This window comes from Geotrypetes seraphini, chromosome 13 (assembly GCF_902459505.1).
Source record: "Geotrypetes seraphini chromosome 13, aGeoSer1.1, whole genome shotgun sequence".
In the NCBI taxonomy this organism is placed as follows: Eukaryota; Metazoa; Chordata; class Amphibia; order Gymnophiona; family Dermophiidae; genus Geotrypetes; species Geotrypetes seraphini.
Window position 1 is genome coordinate 29,714,452 of NC_047096.1, and position 15,518 is coordinate 29,729,969.

The 15,518-nt window shown below is 41.0% G+C and overlaps 1 protein-coding gene across 1 annotated transcript in view; it reads left to right on the plus strand.

Annotated features, from left to right (window-relative positions):
* LOC117347334 (nicotinamide N-methyltransferase-like) overlaps window positions 1–14,920 on the plus strand; it is a 28,588-nt gene extending 13,668 nt beyond the window's left edge. The window contains exons 2-3 of the mRNA XM_033918129.1: window positions 5,562–5,769; window positions 13,834–14,920. Coding sequence (XP_033774020.1) covers window positions 5,562–5,769; window positions 13,834–14,284 — 659 coding nt within the window. The 3' untranslated portion in view covers window positions 14,285–14,920. The remainder of the gene's footprint in view (window positions 1–5,561; window positions 5,770–13,833) is intronic.
* Window positions 14,921–15,518: the final 598 nt, after the last annotated feature.

Genomic DNA, 15,518 nt, shown 5'->3' on the forward strand with positions numbered 1-15,518 from the left:
GGGGCGCAGGTTAGAGAATCAGGGGTTAGGCATCTGTCCGTTAGGGCATACACTGTTCTGTATAGGATGCTGATCTACAATTCTCAGCCACTTCTTAGGCATCTGCTGAGACCGGTGTCCTATAAAGAATCACCCCCTCAAGGCACTTTCTATACAATCATACCTAGTGGCCTAACTTCAGTACATTGTTTATGGTTTTGAGGACAAATTTTGAGCTGTGGGAGGAATTTCTTTTCTGCACTTCCTGTCAATGCTTGATCACCTATCAAGGTTAAAATACCATATATACTTGAATATAAACCGATCCAAATATAAATCAAGGTAACCTTTTCCCTCCCCCCCCAAAAAAAAAAAGAGGAAAAAAGGTTTACTTGAATATAAACCGAGATTAGAAATTTGAGTATCATTTGTCAGGGATCATGCCATAAATAATCACTAATTTTTCAACTGTCTCGAGTCCAAAAAAACTGAAAGAGAGCCAACAAATATCTTCCTACTTGGGGCCATGATGCCAACTAAAGTTTCTGGACTTCAGTCCTCACCAGAACACCTGGCCTCAGCCACACATGCAGAAAACAGAAAAAAACCCTCTTGAAATACAAACGCCAAAAATAAAAGTACTATTGTACACAAATGAAACCCTAATTTGCCAGACTCCGCACACAGTACACCACAAGAGAAACAGAAATAAATGCATTTCTTCCTGAACAGTCCAAATATAAACACAACAAATGTAAATTTTCAAAATTGACATATTTCAATCACTATATTGAAAATAAAAACATTTTACGTACCTTTGTTATCTGGTGACTTTATTTTTCTCATCATCTTGTTCCATCTGTGCTCTTAACTCTGCTTCCAAGGCCTCCTTATGCATTTAGAACATAAGAAGTTGCCCCCGCTGAGTCAGACCAGAGGTCCATCTTGCTCAGCGGTCCGCTCCCGCGGCGGCCCATCAGGCCTAGTGCCTGAACAGTGGTCCCTGATTAATTTTGTAACTTACCTCTAATCCCATCCCTATAATCTACCTTTACTCTTATCTGTACCCCTCAATCCCTTTGTCTTCCAAGTACCTATCCAAAGCTTCTTTGAACCCCTGTAGCGTGCTCCTGTTTATCACATCCTCTGGTAGCATGTTCCATGTATCCACCACCCTCTGTGTGAAAAAGAACTTCCTGGCGTTTGTTCTAAACCTCTCCCCTTTCAATTTCTCTGAGTGCCCCCTTGTACTTATTGATCCCCTTAATTTGAAAAATCTGTCCCTGTCTATTTTTTCTATGCCCTTCATGATCTTGAAGGTTTCTATCATGTCTCCTCTAAGTCTCCGCTTTTCCAGGGAGAAAAGCCCTAGCTTTTTCAGTCTGTCAGTATATGAGAGGTCCTCCATGCCCTTTATTAGCTTAGTTGCTCTTCTCTTGACCCTCTCAAATACCTCCATGTCCTTCTTGAGGTACGGCGACCAGAACTGAACACAGTACTCCAGGTGCAGGCGCACCATAGCACGATACAGTGGCAGGATGACTTCCTTTGTCCTGGTCGTGATACCCTTCTTAATGATACCCAACATTCTGTTTGCTTTCCTTGAGGCCGTGGCACACTGCGCCGATGCCTTCAATGTTGTGTCTACCATCACTCCCAGGTCTCTTTCAAGGTCGCTCACCCCTAGCGCTGATCCCCCCATTTTGTAAGTGAACATCGGGGGTTTTTTCCCTATATGCATGACCTTGCATTTCCCTATGTTGAAACTCATTTGCCACTTTTTGGCCCATTTTTCTAGTGTTGTCAGATATTTTTGGAGATCTTCGCAGTCCTCCATGTTATTGACCTTGCGATATAGTTTGGTGTCATCCGCAAATTTAATAACCTCACATTTTGTTCCTGCTTCCAGGTCGTTAATGAATATATTGAATAGGAGCGGTCCCAGCACCGACCCCTGTGGAACTCCGCTCGTGACCCATTGCCAGTCTGAGTAATGTCCCTTTACTCCAACCCTCTGTTTCCTGTCCGCCAGCCAGTTTTTGATCCCCTTGCACCCCATGGACCTCCCCTTGCACCCCATGGTTCCATAGCCTCCTTAGTAGTCTTTCGTGTGGCACCTTGTCGAAGGCTTTTTGGAAGTCAAGGTAAATGATATCTATGGATTCCCCTTTATCCACCTGGCTGGTTACCCCCTCAAAGAAGTATAATAAGTTTGTGAGGCATGACCTGCCCTTGCAGAAGCCATGCTGGCTCGACTTTAGCTGCCCATAGTTGTCGATGTGTTTCCAGATGCCGTCTTTAATTTGCTTTTTCTTTTCACTCTTTCACTTTTTGCACTACATCTTTGGCACTGATTTTCATATTCAGTTTTCTTCCATTTTTTTGCCTCCATCTCAGATCTATCTTTCCAACTCTTACCTTCTCCTCTCCTCCATCCCTCTCTTCTCTTCTCTCCCACTTCCATCTGTCCATGAGTACCATCTCTTCCCTGGTTTCTCCTCCACTTCCATCCATCCTTGTACACCATATGTTCCCTCCTTCCACTTCAGTTCAATCATTTTTATTAATATTTTTGTTACAGAATATAACAGACAGTGACCACGTAGCTATGAGATAACCCAGCAGATTGCATATACAATCGGTCAGTGATATAGCTTCAAGTACAAAAAGTAAAGAAATAATATAACAAAACATAACCCAACTAACAAACTGATCAGCTGTGTGTACAGATCATTAATGATCACATGAGATTAAGAGAATATAAGACCACTAAGAGTATCACTGAAAGTTATAATATGGCCTATATAATTATATAGACAATGAAGAGGAGACAAGAAATCAGGCCACTTCCCTCCATCCATGTGCATCATCTCCTTTCCCTTTCCTCTTGCCTTCCCCTCCATCCATGTTCCACCATCTCTTTCTTCTCCCCTCCATCCATTTGCCCCTGTTCCTATACTCTCTGCCCCACCCATTCAGCATCTCTCCCTTCTTCCTCCCTCCCACCCTCCCCCTGGTTCCACCAAATGCTCTTCCCACCCAGTCGCCAGCACAGCAGTGATCCTCTTGCGCTGCCTGCGGCCCTCCTCTACACAGTTCCTTTGCTGCAATCTGCTCAAGTGGAAGCAGGAAATTGCTTCGGGAGGGTGGACCGTGGCAAATGAACAATACAGAGGAGGCCACCGGCAGCACTGGAGAACATAGGCTTAGACATTTTTATCCTCCACTCCCCACTCCCGCCTGCCCCAAACTGACATCGCACAGGAAGTGAACACCAATGCGCTGTGTTGAGCTGATGCAGGACCTTGAGCGTCTGCTTATGCTCAAGGCTTGCTTGAGTCCCTTGAGAATCCTGGAAAGGGCAGGAACCAGCAGGCCTTGAGTATACGCAGCCCCTCAAGGCCCCTTTCCAGCCAAGCATGGAGCATTAGCATTGGTTTCCTGAGCACTAGAAATGTAAATACATTGTTTGTCTGAAGCAGGGAATTATAGGTAGTGGAGGATAGGAGGGCCAGTCATTGGGGGGGGGGGGGCAGATAGCGTTGGCTTCCTGAGGATAGTACTGCCGATCATCGGAGGGAGGGGGACATATCAGTAGTGTTGGTTTTCTGAGCATTAGAACTGTAAGTGCCATATTGGTCTGGGGCAGGGGATTGTAGGTAGTTGAGGATAGGAGTGCCAGTCATCAGGAGGAAGATAGCAGTGCTGGTCATCGAAGGGGAGTGGATAATAACAATACTGGTCAAAGGGGAAGGGTGGAGGATAGTGGTGCCAGACATCAAGAGGGCGGTCGATAACAGCATTGGCCATCAGGTGGGATGGGGAGGATAAAAGCACCATCATCAGAAGGAGGCTTGAATATGAAGCAAGACCCCCATTTTGGGACCATTTTATTGGCCCAAAAATCTCACTTTATATTTGAGTATACTGTATATGGTAATATTTCTTGACCCAGTATAATTAGAAAATTTTGGGGTTGATAAAGATGTTTTCTCTTCCAATAAGTAGGAAGAGGCAGAGTGCAACAGGGTCTAATTAATTTGATCACAGCTACAAGGTTTTAGGACATGCCTCCAGCCCCACCCACTCTGCTTCCTGGCTCCATCCCCTGGCATACCTCGATTCCACAACCTTCTCTTCAATTCTTCACGGCACTGACACGCCACCTCCCCTTACGGTTGTTCAGAAAAACCTAAAATTGGGAAAACTTGTGAATTGAAGTTTTTCCCATGTATTTAATTGTGCTTAATCAGAAAATATTTTTTAAATATTTAAAAGTCCATCCTGGGTCCTTCAAAGCCACTGATTACATAAAGCTCCATTTTTAAAAAAATTTGCTATTATTTTTGTTTAATGGAGTAAATTTCTTGGTATTATAGCTTTAACTTTTATGTTTTCACACTCAGTAATGATACATTGGTAAAAAGACATTTTATGTCAAGTTTGTTTTATTGAAAAGGAACAATTAATCAGTACAGAAATAACACTAGAGTCTCCAATATGCTTATTATAACAAGTGGGGTCAGATTTCTTATATCCCCACGAATACACTGTTACAACCACAAAAGAATAGGAAAACATTCTCTTATCATCAAATAATGATAAAAATACATTTTATGCAAAAAAAAACCCAACAACAACAACCTAGCAGTATTTTATTAAATGAACCTTCAATATCTGCACTTTATTGTGGAAAATAAACCCCTAATACTGCTCCTCTGAATCTCTAGGTCCCTCACCATATTGAGGATTGCCCCTCTGTCTCTTTATCCCTTTCCGCATGTCCAGATTTTCCCTCAGTTTTCTGACATACTCACATCACTGCCACATTCCAGGATCAACATTCTACCTCTTTTCCTTTCCTCCTGTCCATCTCCTGCACTCTTTCCTGGGGTTTAGCATCTATCTCTTTTCCCTCTCTCTTACCTCATCATCAAAGTTCCTCTCTCTTTCTTCCCTTCTTCCTGTTTCCCATTTTCAAGAACCCAACAAGTGTCTCTCTCTGTCTCTCTTCTCTATGCAGCTAAAATATATTTGGGGGGGGGGGGGTCCCCCTCTCTCATGTTGACTAATAGCCAGTAAATCCCATGTTATATAGGAATTGTCTCCTTAACCATCAATGGTAAGTCCTGTCATTGGCTGACAACAGCCTGCAACACGGAAGTAAAGTAGCTTGGCATTCCATAATTGGTCCAACTTAATGAGGATTAAGTCATATGAGATGGTCCTATAATGACCTAACTTCATGGGCCTAACTTCATGGGCAGGCCTAATTGAGCTTGGGTTGTCATGCTCTCAACTAAACCTAGGTCACCTAGTGCATTACGATTCTTCTGTTCCTTGATCTCACCTAAAGTAAACAGTCTAGCTCCAAATTGCAGTGCTCTTAATTTTCTTTAAAAAAAACAAACAGTTCAGGACTGGTTTGAACAGCTAGGAAGCAAAGCCTAATTTAACCTAACTTCCCTATAGGCTGCAGGCCCAAAACTACTCCAAAGTTAACCATAACATCTTCAGGGCATTTTAGGGAATGTATTCAGAGCTCTGTTTCAGAACTTCCTATTTTAATTCTTCTAAACCAGGTGGTGTACATGGGGACATTGCGATAGAAATTGGCTCTGGTGCCTCTATCCACACATTCCTTTCAGCATGTGAGTCCTTCAGAGAAATCATTGCCACAGATTACTCAGACCGAAATCGGCAGGAGTTGGAGACATGGCTGAAGAAGGAACCAGGAGCATTTGACTGGAGTGCAGTGGTGAAGCTCGCATGTGAGCTGGAAGGTGACAGGTATGGAGACGTGGAATAAAAGTCATTAGCATTGTGAGAAACACAGTCCTCTGAATTCTATGTTTATTTATTTATTAGGATTTATTTACCACCTTTATATATGTATAGAAATGTTGGATTCAGAAAAATACATGGGCAAGAGCAGTGTGGGATAGCTTCTTAGGATCATTATTAATGAATTACTGTTATATCAGACTGCAACATTAGTACACAATTTGGCCATTGCAAACCGAGAAGCATGTCTGAATGGCTTTATAGATGTGGGTGGATTGAAAACTGGTCCCATGAGGCATCAGAATCCAGGAGCAATTATCCAATCCCAAGTCAGGAACTCAGGGGCTATGTCTCCTCCCTGAGGTTGGCATCGCATCCAATCACAGAGCATTAGTTCAATTCCAACTTTTCCCTCTGTTTCCAGGTGAATGATATCATCTGATTGAATTTTCTTATCTCTCTTCGAGTGGCTTAAGTTCTCACACTGCTGCTCTGTTGATTAGTCTGAGTTGCACCTGGCCATTTCTTTGTCATCCCTGAATAGGTGTACTTAACACTGTTTGAAGGCAAATGACTCAATGCTGGCTAAAGTCTTTGGGCACTCACCTATCCAATCCGATCCCTGTCCCGATTCATGGCCAAGTCTTCCTGGGCGACTGATTCACTACGTCTCCTCATGCAAATTAATGCAATCAGAGTAACGCCCCACAGCGACTGCACAGATCGCTGGGGTAGCTCTGCAGGGAGGGGTGAGGCGCACAGAAAGCCCTGGTACATGCCAACGTCCTTCTCCAGCAGGCGAGGGCAGCAACCTGATCACAGCGACATGCTTTGCAGCTGTAGTGCTTTAAACCCACTTTAAACCTGCAGGTTAAAAACATGGGCTCGCAGGGAGCAGGGCAGCAGAGAGGCAGGGTTTTTGCACAAGGAAGATGTTATTTCAGTCAGAAAGGACATGAGCGACTGGTCCTCTGCAGTCGCTTCTTTTTTGATCAGCCAGCCCAGTCGGTGTTCCTGAAATTGTTTAGTGAATCGCTGCCTTCCTACATTGCATGCCATTCCCCCTCATTTGCATGCACGGATCGGATCAGGTGCGGATTGGATTAGAAGGGAGGTTAGTGAATCGGGTCGGGGGTCGCAAAGTGGTTGCAAACTGGATGGGACACGATAGGTAAGGTTAGTGAATCCTGCCCTTTTAGAATCCAAATTCAAAATTAATAATATCTTGGGTCAGGCAATAACTTTATACTTTAACTCCAATCAGAATTATAAAATCATATCATGATACATGGCAACCAATGCAATTCATGATAGAAGCACGTTATATGATCGGATTTCTTCAGACCATATATGAGTCTCACTGCAGTATTCTGAATTATAGCCAATCTAGCACAATTCTTCTTGATATCTGCCAAGTAAACAATGTTACAGTAGTCCAAATGACTTAGCATCAAGGATTGGACCAATGTTTTGAAAGCTGAAAATTCAAAAAAGGCTCTAAGAGTACGAAGTTTCCACAAAATATGGAACCCCTTAAGGACAACTGTATCAACTTGGTTTCATATAGTTAGATTTTGATCCAGAGTGATACCAAATATTTTAACAGTTGAGTAAGTCGGATATTGCCTAGATTTCAAAGTGATAGAATTCTCCTCAATGTTCTGTTGAGGTAAGACGAAGAAGAATTTTGTTTTCTCAGAGTTAAGCTTTAATCTAAATTCTAACATCCATCCCTCTACTATATGAGTTATTTTAGAGAATGATGATATACATGGTAAAGTTATTATTATTATTATTATTAATATGATAGTGATGTCATCTGCATAGCTAAATATCTTTAATCCTAAGTTACCCAAATGAGCACCAAGAGAAGAATGATAGACATTAAACAAAAGAGGAGAGAGTGGCGAGCCAAGTGGGACACCGCATGGATTGGACCACTTATCAGAATAAACATTACCCATTCTTACTTGATAAGTTCGAGAAGAGAGAAATCCCTGAAACAATGCATAAACATTATCTCGTATTCCAATCATGGCCAAAAATTCCAACAACTTTCTATGGTCCAAGTCAAACGTGCTGCTTAAATCAAACTGCATAATAAGGGTGTTATCACCCTTACTAAGTAGGTTATGGAAAAAAATAAAGAATTGCGGCTAACACAGTGTCTGTATTGTAATAAGGTCGAAAACCTGATTGAGAAGCATATAACAAAGAATGATGTTCCAGGTAATTCAAAAGCTGAAGTTGGACCAGTTCTTCCATTATTTTGACATAGAACGGTATGGAGGCAATTGGCCTGTAATTAGAAACCAGTGAAGGAGAATCTTTAGGATTCTTTATAATGAGCATAATAATAATATATCCTCCAGAGAGAAGGAATATTCCCTTGTCAAGGAGATATGACAACCAATTGAACAAATCTAACAAATCTCAAAGGGGCCATTTTCATTATTGTTGGAGAACAATGATCTACATACAAATATTTATTATAGAACTTTAAAAATTGGCCCCGTCTGGTTTCTCAAATGATGTCCAAATCAAATCTACAGGAGTACCATCACCTTGAAAAATGGGAACATTAGTGACTAAGGCCTCCTTTTACGAAACTGTGATAGCAGTTTCTAGTGCAGGGAGCCGCGCTGAATAGCTTGCCCTGTTCCCTACGCCCATTGAGTTTCTATGAGCGTCGGGAGCACCGCGGACCATTCTGCGCGGCTCCCCGTGCTAGAAACTACTCTCGTAGTTTTGTAAAAGAGGGGGTAAGTGTGCGTGAGATGTACAAGAAGACCTCAATAAAGTAATCTTTGAACTAAAATAGTTAGTGAGGACATTAGATGTAGGAGCTAAAATATGTGCAGACTGAGTATAACATGTTACATCAAAAGCGTTGGAAACAAGTTGGAATAGGTTTTTGTGTGTTGCTAGCTTTAATACTTTAGCAGAGTAAAATGCTTTCCATTTTTCTTTAGTTAAAAGTTTATATTTATAAACCTCTTTTCACCAGATATCATGATTAATTTTTGTTCTAGATTTCAACCTTTTTCTTTCCAATCGTCTAACTGAGCGTTTTATTTGATGTAGTTCAGTATCAAACCACACCTTAAATTTACCAGGGCGTTTCGTAATGTAATGCTTGGGAGCTATATCGTCAAGAATCATATTATAAGTATTACCCCAATAAGAAGAAAATTCTACAATATCTGTGACTGCAGTAGATAATTCACAAAATATGAAACTATTGAAAGCCATTTGCACAATATCAAAAATGGATACTACTTCTATATTCCAACTTTTTAATTAGATTCATTACTTAAATAATTGGATTTAATAGTTTAACTGTTGACTTTTAATCGCATTACATTAATTAACTTCTAATGGGGACAAGCCTCAAACTTAGGAGAACATGTTTCCCAAAATGGGATTACTTAAAGAGAGAAACACATTACTTTCTTATCTCCTTATAACATCACCAGCTATTACCCCACCTTCCTACCAATATAAATAAATCAAATATTTAATTCTCTATTTTTTTTAAAAAACTGCATTACATTAATTTTTATAAATAAATAATTCTAAACACTATACCTCCTCTTTTATTAATTTGAATCCTTAAAAACATATTAAATTTAAACTACAAATACTATTTTGGTATGGGATATATATTACTTGAAATAGATCAGCAAGCCATTTTTGAAACTCAAGACCAACTCATACCAGACCATATATATTCACCTAATCAAATTCAATCAAGATATCTCATCTAAAATTCTTATTCAATTTCATTGCAATTCATTTCCTCTTGTTAATTACAATTTCATCCCATTATTTTCATGTATCTTACATATTTCACTAATTACTACGAAATATTAGCAGTGTTACTAATACTTAAAGTGCAAAGTATAAAGTGCTCAGTGAAAGTGCTTCAGTGTTATAAATACAATAAATACACTAAAAAATCAAACTTATACTGATCCCTTTGTTTTCTTTAAAGGACCATATGTTTTGAGACAATCTTGAATTCACTAAATCAATGGCTTTCCTATCAATGTTTCAAACCTTTCTTCAATCATTCATTTGGAAAAAAGTTCATTAGCAAAAAATGAGTTCATTTAGAAAATAATCCATATGAAAAGAAGGAAGTTCATTTGTAAAAATAGAGTTCATTTAAAAATAGTTCATATGAAGAGAAGGAAATTCATTGTAGCTTATGACTTCTAGCTTTCTATTTAATATAGTCAACTAATGTATTCTTTTACAAATACTTAGCTCCTTAACTCGAGTAGCCCACTGTCAAATCAGCATCGTTGCTTCCAACTGTTATCCGACCAGGCCTTAGTTTACCGGGGTAAACTTGGCACCCCCGCTGCTTCAGGAAAATGGCTGAGCAACGCTTATTCTATCTTCTTCGCCACATTGGACATTGTAATGTAGTTTTTTTAAAAAAATAGAGAATTAAATATTTGATTTATTTATATTGGTAGGGAGGTGGGGTAATAGCTGGTGATGTTATAAGGAGATAAGAGAGTAATGTGTTTCTCTCTTTAAGTAATCCCATTTTGGGAAACATGTTCTCCTAAGTTTGAGGCTTGTCCCCATTAGAAGTTAATTAATGTAATGTGATTAAAAGTCAACAGTTAAACTATTAAATCCAATTATTTAAGTAGTGAATCTAATTAAAAAGTTGGAATATAGAAGTAGTGTCCATTTTTGATATTGCGCAAATGGTTTTCAATAGTTTCAGATTTTGTGAATATAATACCATTTGAAGTTTGTATTGTTTTGTTGCAGTAGATAATTCAACACGTTTCCAAAATTCAACAGGGTTTGGTGATTCTCTAATTATAACTTCTTGTTTAAACTTTAGAGATTTATCAACTTGCGAACAAGTCCAAAGCAGGTCAAAAAACAAGCAAAATGATCAGACCATATAGTTGGACACCACATTTCATTATTCAAAACAATTTTTGTGAAAGTCGCAATTTAGTTGATGGACCTATTTCATGAGATTGAGAGAACATCGGAATAGAATAATCTAAAGAAGATAAGAAAGTTTTAAGTTCAATCACTTCAGATTTATCTTCTACTTCTAAATGTATGAGCGTCAGGAGCAGCGTGGGCCATTCAGTGTGGCTCCCCGCGCTAGAAACTGCTAGCACAGTTTAATAGAAGAGGCCTATGAGATGTTAACTTGAATTATATAAGACAAACAAAAAAGTCATCTTTAGGATTTGCTCAACTGCCGGGAGGAATGTAAAACAAGGCACAGGAAAGAGAACCCATTAAATCACATCTACTAATTTACAGGAAATTATTTTCAAATAATTAATCAGTCTAGAATCTTGAATTGTAAATTCAAAACTTTCCTCTCGTATAATAATCGAGATGCTCCCCCTCCCCCCCACACACACTTTTATACAAATGCACTCTGGGATAATTTTATATTACATATTACTTAATAATATATTACATTTATATTAGTGAAAGGAGGAGGGCTAAAAATGGAATTCTGAGACTGAAAGAACCTATGAACCGGTATGTGGAGAGTGATGAGGAAAAAGCAAATGGGCTAAACAAATATTTCTGTGTTCATGAAAGAAAATTCTGCAGAAGGACCATGATTGGCTAGCAAAGATAAATATGAGAATCGAGTGGATACCACACCATTCACAGAAAATAATGTTTATGAACAACCTATAAAATTGAAGGTGGATAAAGCCATGGAACTGGACGGGATCCATCTCAGGATACTGAGAGGAGCACAGATTTGTTTACTAAATCCTTGGATATGGGAGAGTTTCATGGGAGTGGAGAAAAGCTGATGTGGTCCCTCTTCACAAAAGTGGTGGCAGAGAAGAAGCCTCACTTTAGGTCAGCAAGCCTCACTTCAGTTATTGGAAAAGTAATGGAAGCGTTATTGAAAGAAAGGATAGTGAATTTCCTAGAATCTAATGGATTACAAGATCCAAGGCAACATGATTTGACCAAAGGTAAATTGTGCCAAACGAATCTGACTGAATACTTTGACTGAGTAACCAAAAAATTGGATTGAAAACATGCACTAGATGAAATTTACTTAGATTTTAGCAAAACCTTTGACATGGTTTCTCATAGGATGCTCTTGAATAAACCTGATAAGATAAAGTTAGAACCCAAAGTGGTGAACTGAATTAGAAACTGGTTCACAGACAGACATCAGAGAGTGGTAGTTAATAGAGTTTACTCAGAGGAAGGAAAGGTGAGTAGTGGAGTGCCTCAGGGATCAGTGCTGGAGCCAATTCTGTTCAATATATTTGTGAGCAACATTGTTACTCCAGTCACTCTTTCTAGGGTATTGAGTCTTCCTCTCCTTTCAGGGTCCTTTGCAACCCCTCAAAAGAGTGTCTTTCTGATATGTAATCTGTATGTAAATGAGTAGCTATTATTCTTCCCAAGCCTATTCCCAGTTCTTAAACCTATGCAGCCTTCCTATAATAGTTTCCTTCCAGGGAACTCTTCTCCAGATCTGAAGTTCTTGTTGATGGGAGGTACCGTATTTTTCACTCCATAAGACACACTTTTTCCACTCAAAAAAGTGGGTGGAAAAAGAGTACGTCCTATGGAGCGAATATCAACCCCCCCCCCCCACTTCCCCTGTTACCTTCGAGAAGTGCCGGCCGCCCTTCGCCTGCCACCACCGCTGGTTGCTTACTGCAAAAATTGGAATAAGGAAAAGGCCAGGCGGGTGCAGCAATTGCACGCCGCCAGCCCAGAAGCCTTACCTCCATTGTCAATTCTGGGGGTAAGGCTTCTGGGCAGGTGGCATGCAATTGCTGCACCTGTCTGGCCCTTCCGGGTGTCACACTGCTACCACGTTGGAGGTAATCTTCTGTGCTAGTGGTGTGCAATCACTGCACCCACCTGGCTCTTCTGGGTGCTACGCTGCTGAGCCAGGAGTCCTCCCCCCCCCCCACTGCTGCTGCTTCGGCAACGTGTCCTCACAGCAGCAGCAGTGGGAGGTAAGTAAATCCAGCGGGCAGGCAGGCTTGGAGGAGGGGGAAGAGGACAAAGGCTGGAAGGCATATAGGGGGACATAGGAGGGAGGGAGGAAGGGACATTTGTTGGGCCTGAGGAAGGAAAGAAAGAAAGAAAGAAATCACCAGACAATAAAAGTAAGAAAAATGATTTTATTTTCAATTTAGTGATCAAAATGTGTCAGTTTTAAGAATTTATATCTGCTGACTATATTTTTCACTATATTTGTCTATTTTTCTATACTTGTTACTGAGGTGACATTGCATATTTTAAAAAAGTCATCTGCCTTGACATCTGTGCCCTGTCCCTACCCGTCCTGTCCTGGCCTACCACTAGACCACCAGAGGGGGGACAGGGTGCAGAGCCTGGCAGGGAAAGGGGACAGGGTGCAAAGCCTGGCAAGGAGAGTGGGGTTGAATGCAGAAACTGGCAGGGAGAATTTAGTTCAGAATGTTTTTTTCTTGTTTTCCTCCTCTAAATCTAGGGTGCATCTTATGGTCAGGTGCGTCTTATGGAGCGAAAAATACGGTATATATCGTCACACTAGTGCACCTAAAATACCATATGCATCAGCACCACAAACCATCCTCAGAACCCCCACCACCTAATCCTACTACTGACTTGAGATTAATCTCCCATCATCATAAAACACCATTGCACCACATACCAGCACCACAGTTTACCGTCAGCACATTCATAGCAGATACAACCACCCGCAGTACAAACCTCCACACCACAGCCAGCAGCAACAGCATAATATTCTACCACCACCACAATCACCATAATTGTACACCATCACCCTATCCACCAGCATCACAAATCAATACTGGCAAACACACAGCAGATATTACCATCATCAGTACAAACCTCCCGCACCACAAAAAAACATCAATATAGTTCAATGCCAGCAACATTAGGGCCACTCCCTGTATTGCAGGATTCTAGTAAGAAATCTTTATTATTTGCCCAATACTTGCCTCCAATTTGCCTGCATCAGCTATTCCCATTCAAATCTGATATGAAGATGATTTGGATAAAGATTATTTTCCTTCACAGGGACAAGTGGATGCAGAAGGAAGCCAAAGTGAGAGGAACAGTCAAACGCATTCTCAAGTGTGATGTCACTCGGAGCAACCCACTGGAACCGCTGCTGCTGCCTGCAGCAGATTGCCTGCTCTCGTTTTTGTGTTTGCAATCTGCTTGCAAGGACGAGGACTCTTTCTATTGTGCTCTGAAAAATATCTCATCATTGCTGAAACCAGGAGGGTATTTAGTAACAGGTGGAGTACTAGGTTGTACTTATTACACGGTCGGCCAGAAAAACTTCTCTAATTTTCCCTTGCACAAGGAGTTTTTAGAGAAAGCAATACCTGAAACAGGTTATGAGCTCCTGCAGCTGATCACTCAGCCTATTATTAATCCAACTGCCAAAATTCAGGCAAATTATTCTGGACACTTTTTCATTCTCGCACGCAAGAAAGATGATAACCTGCCTCCTAGAACATGAGTAAATAGAGTGCACACCTCATCCAGCGCAGAGTTATAGAATAGTACCACTTGCACCTAGAACTTAATTGCTTTATTGGCAATTAATTGGGACTTGCTATCAATAATTGGTCATAATACATGTTAATTGTTATTAATTTACAGTTATGAGCCAGATTCTGTATAGGACGTCCAGTCTCAGCAGCCACCTAAGCAGTTTTTGAGAATTACACATGGGTGTCCTAGATAGAATCGTGTCAGTCCTCACGGACAGATGCCTAACCCCACCTAACCACTCTGATTCTCTAACCAGTGTCCATGTCAAAGGTTTGGTTAGAGAATTGAGTTGCCACTGAGCTGATCTCTGCAAGGGAATCTCTCTGTGGCTACCAGTTTAGCACGTGTGGCAGTGAGCCTGTCTCCCCCGTGAGGTTGGCCGGCAGGAAGGATGCCCACTCTTTCTTGCCAGACCCCTGAATTCCCCCCCCCTAGAATGTCCATGGTAGGAAGAGTGACCAATTTCTGCCTCCACTGAGACATCACTTGGCAGGAGGGATGCCCTCTCTCTCCTTCTGCCACGCCCCAAAACATCTCTGAGCAGGAGGGATGCCCACTCCCTTCTGCCTCAACGTCACGCCAATTTTCAAAGAAGGATCGAGAGGAGAACCGGGCAACTATAGACCTGTGAGTCTTACATCTGTCCCCGGCAAGATGATTGAATCACTGATCAAGGATAGCATAGTTCAGCACTTGGACACACATGACTTGATGAAACCCAATCAACATGGATTCAGGAAAGGGAAATCGTGTTTGACGAATTTACTCCAATTCTTTGAGACCGTGAACGAGCAAATTGATAGTGGAAAGCCGGTGGACATAATATACTTGGACTTCCAGAAAGCATTTGACAAAGTTCCACACAAAAGACTTCTTAGGAAACTACAAAGCCATGGCATAGAGGGAGATATACAAAGATGGATAGGCAAATGGCTGGAAAACAGGAAGCAGAGAGTGGGCATAAATGGGAAGTTCTCCGACTGGGAGAAAGTGACTAGTGGTGTACCCCAAGGCTCGGTACTTGGGCCGATCCTTTTTAATATTTATATCAATGACCTGGAAAACGGAACATCCAGTGAGATCATCAAGTTTGCAGACGACACAAAACTCTGCCGGGCAATCAGATCGCAGGAGGACAGTGAGGAACTCCAGAGCGACTTGTGTCGGTTAGAAAAATGGGCGGAGGGTAGACAATTGAT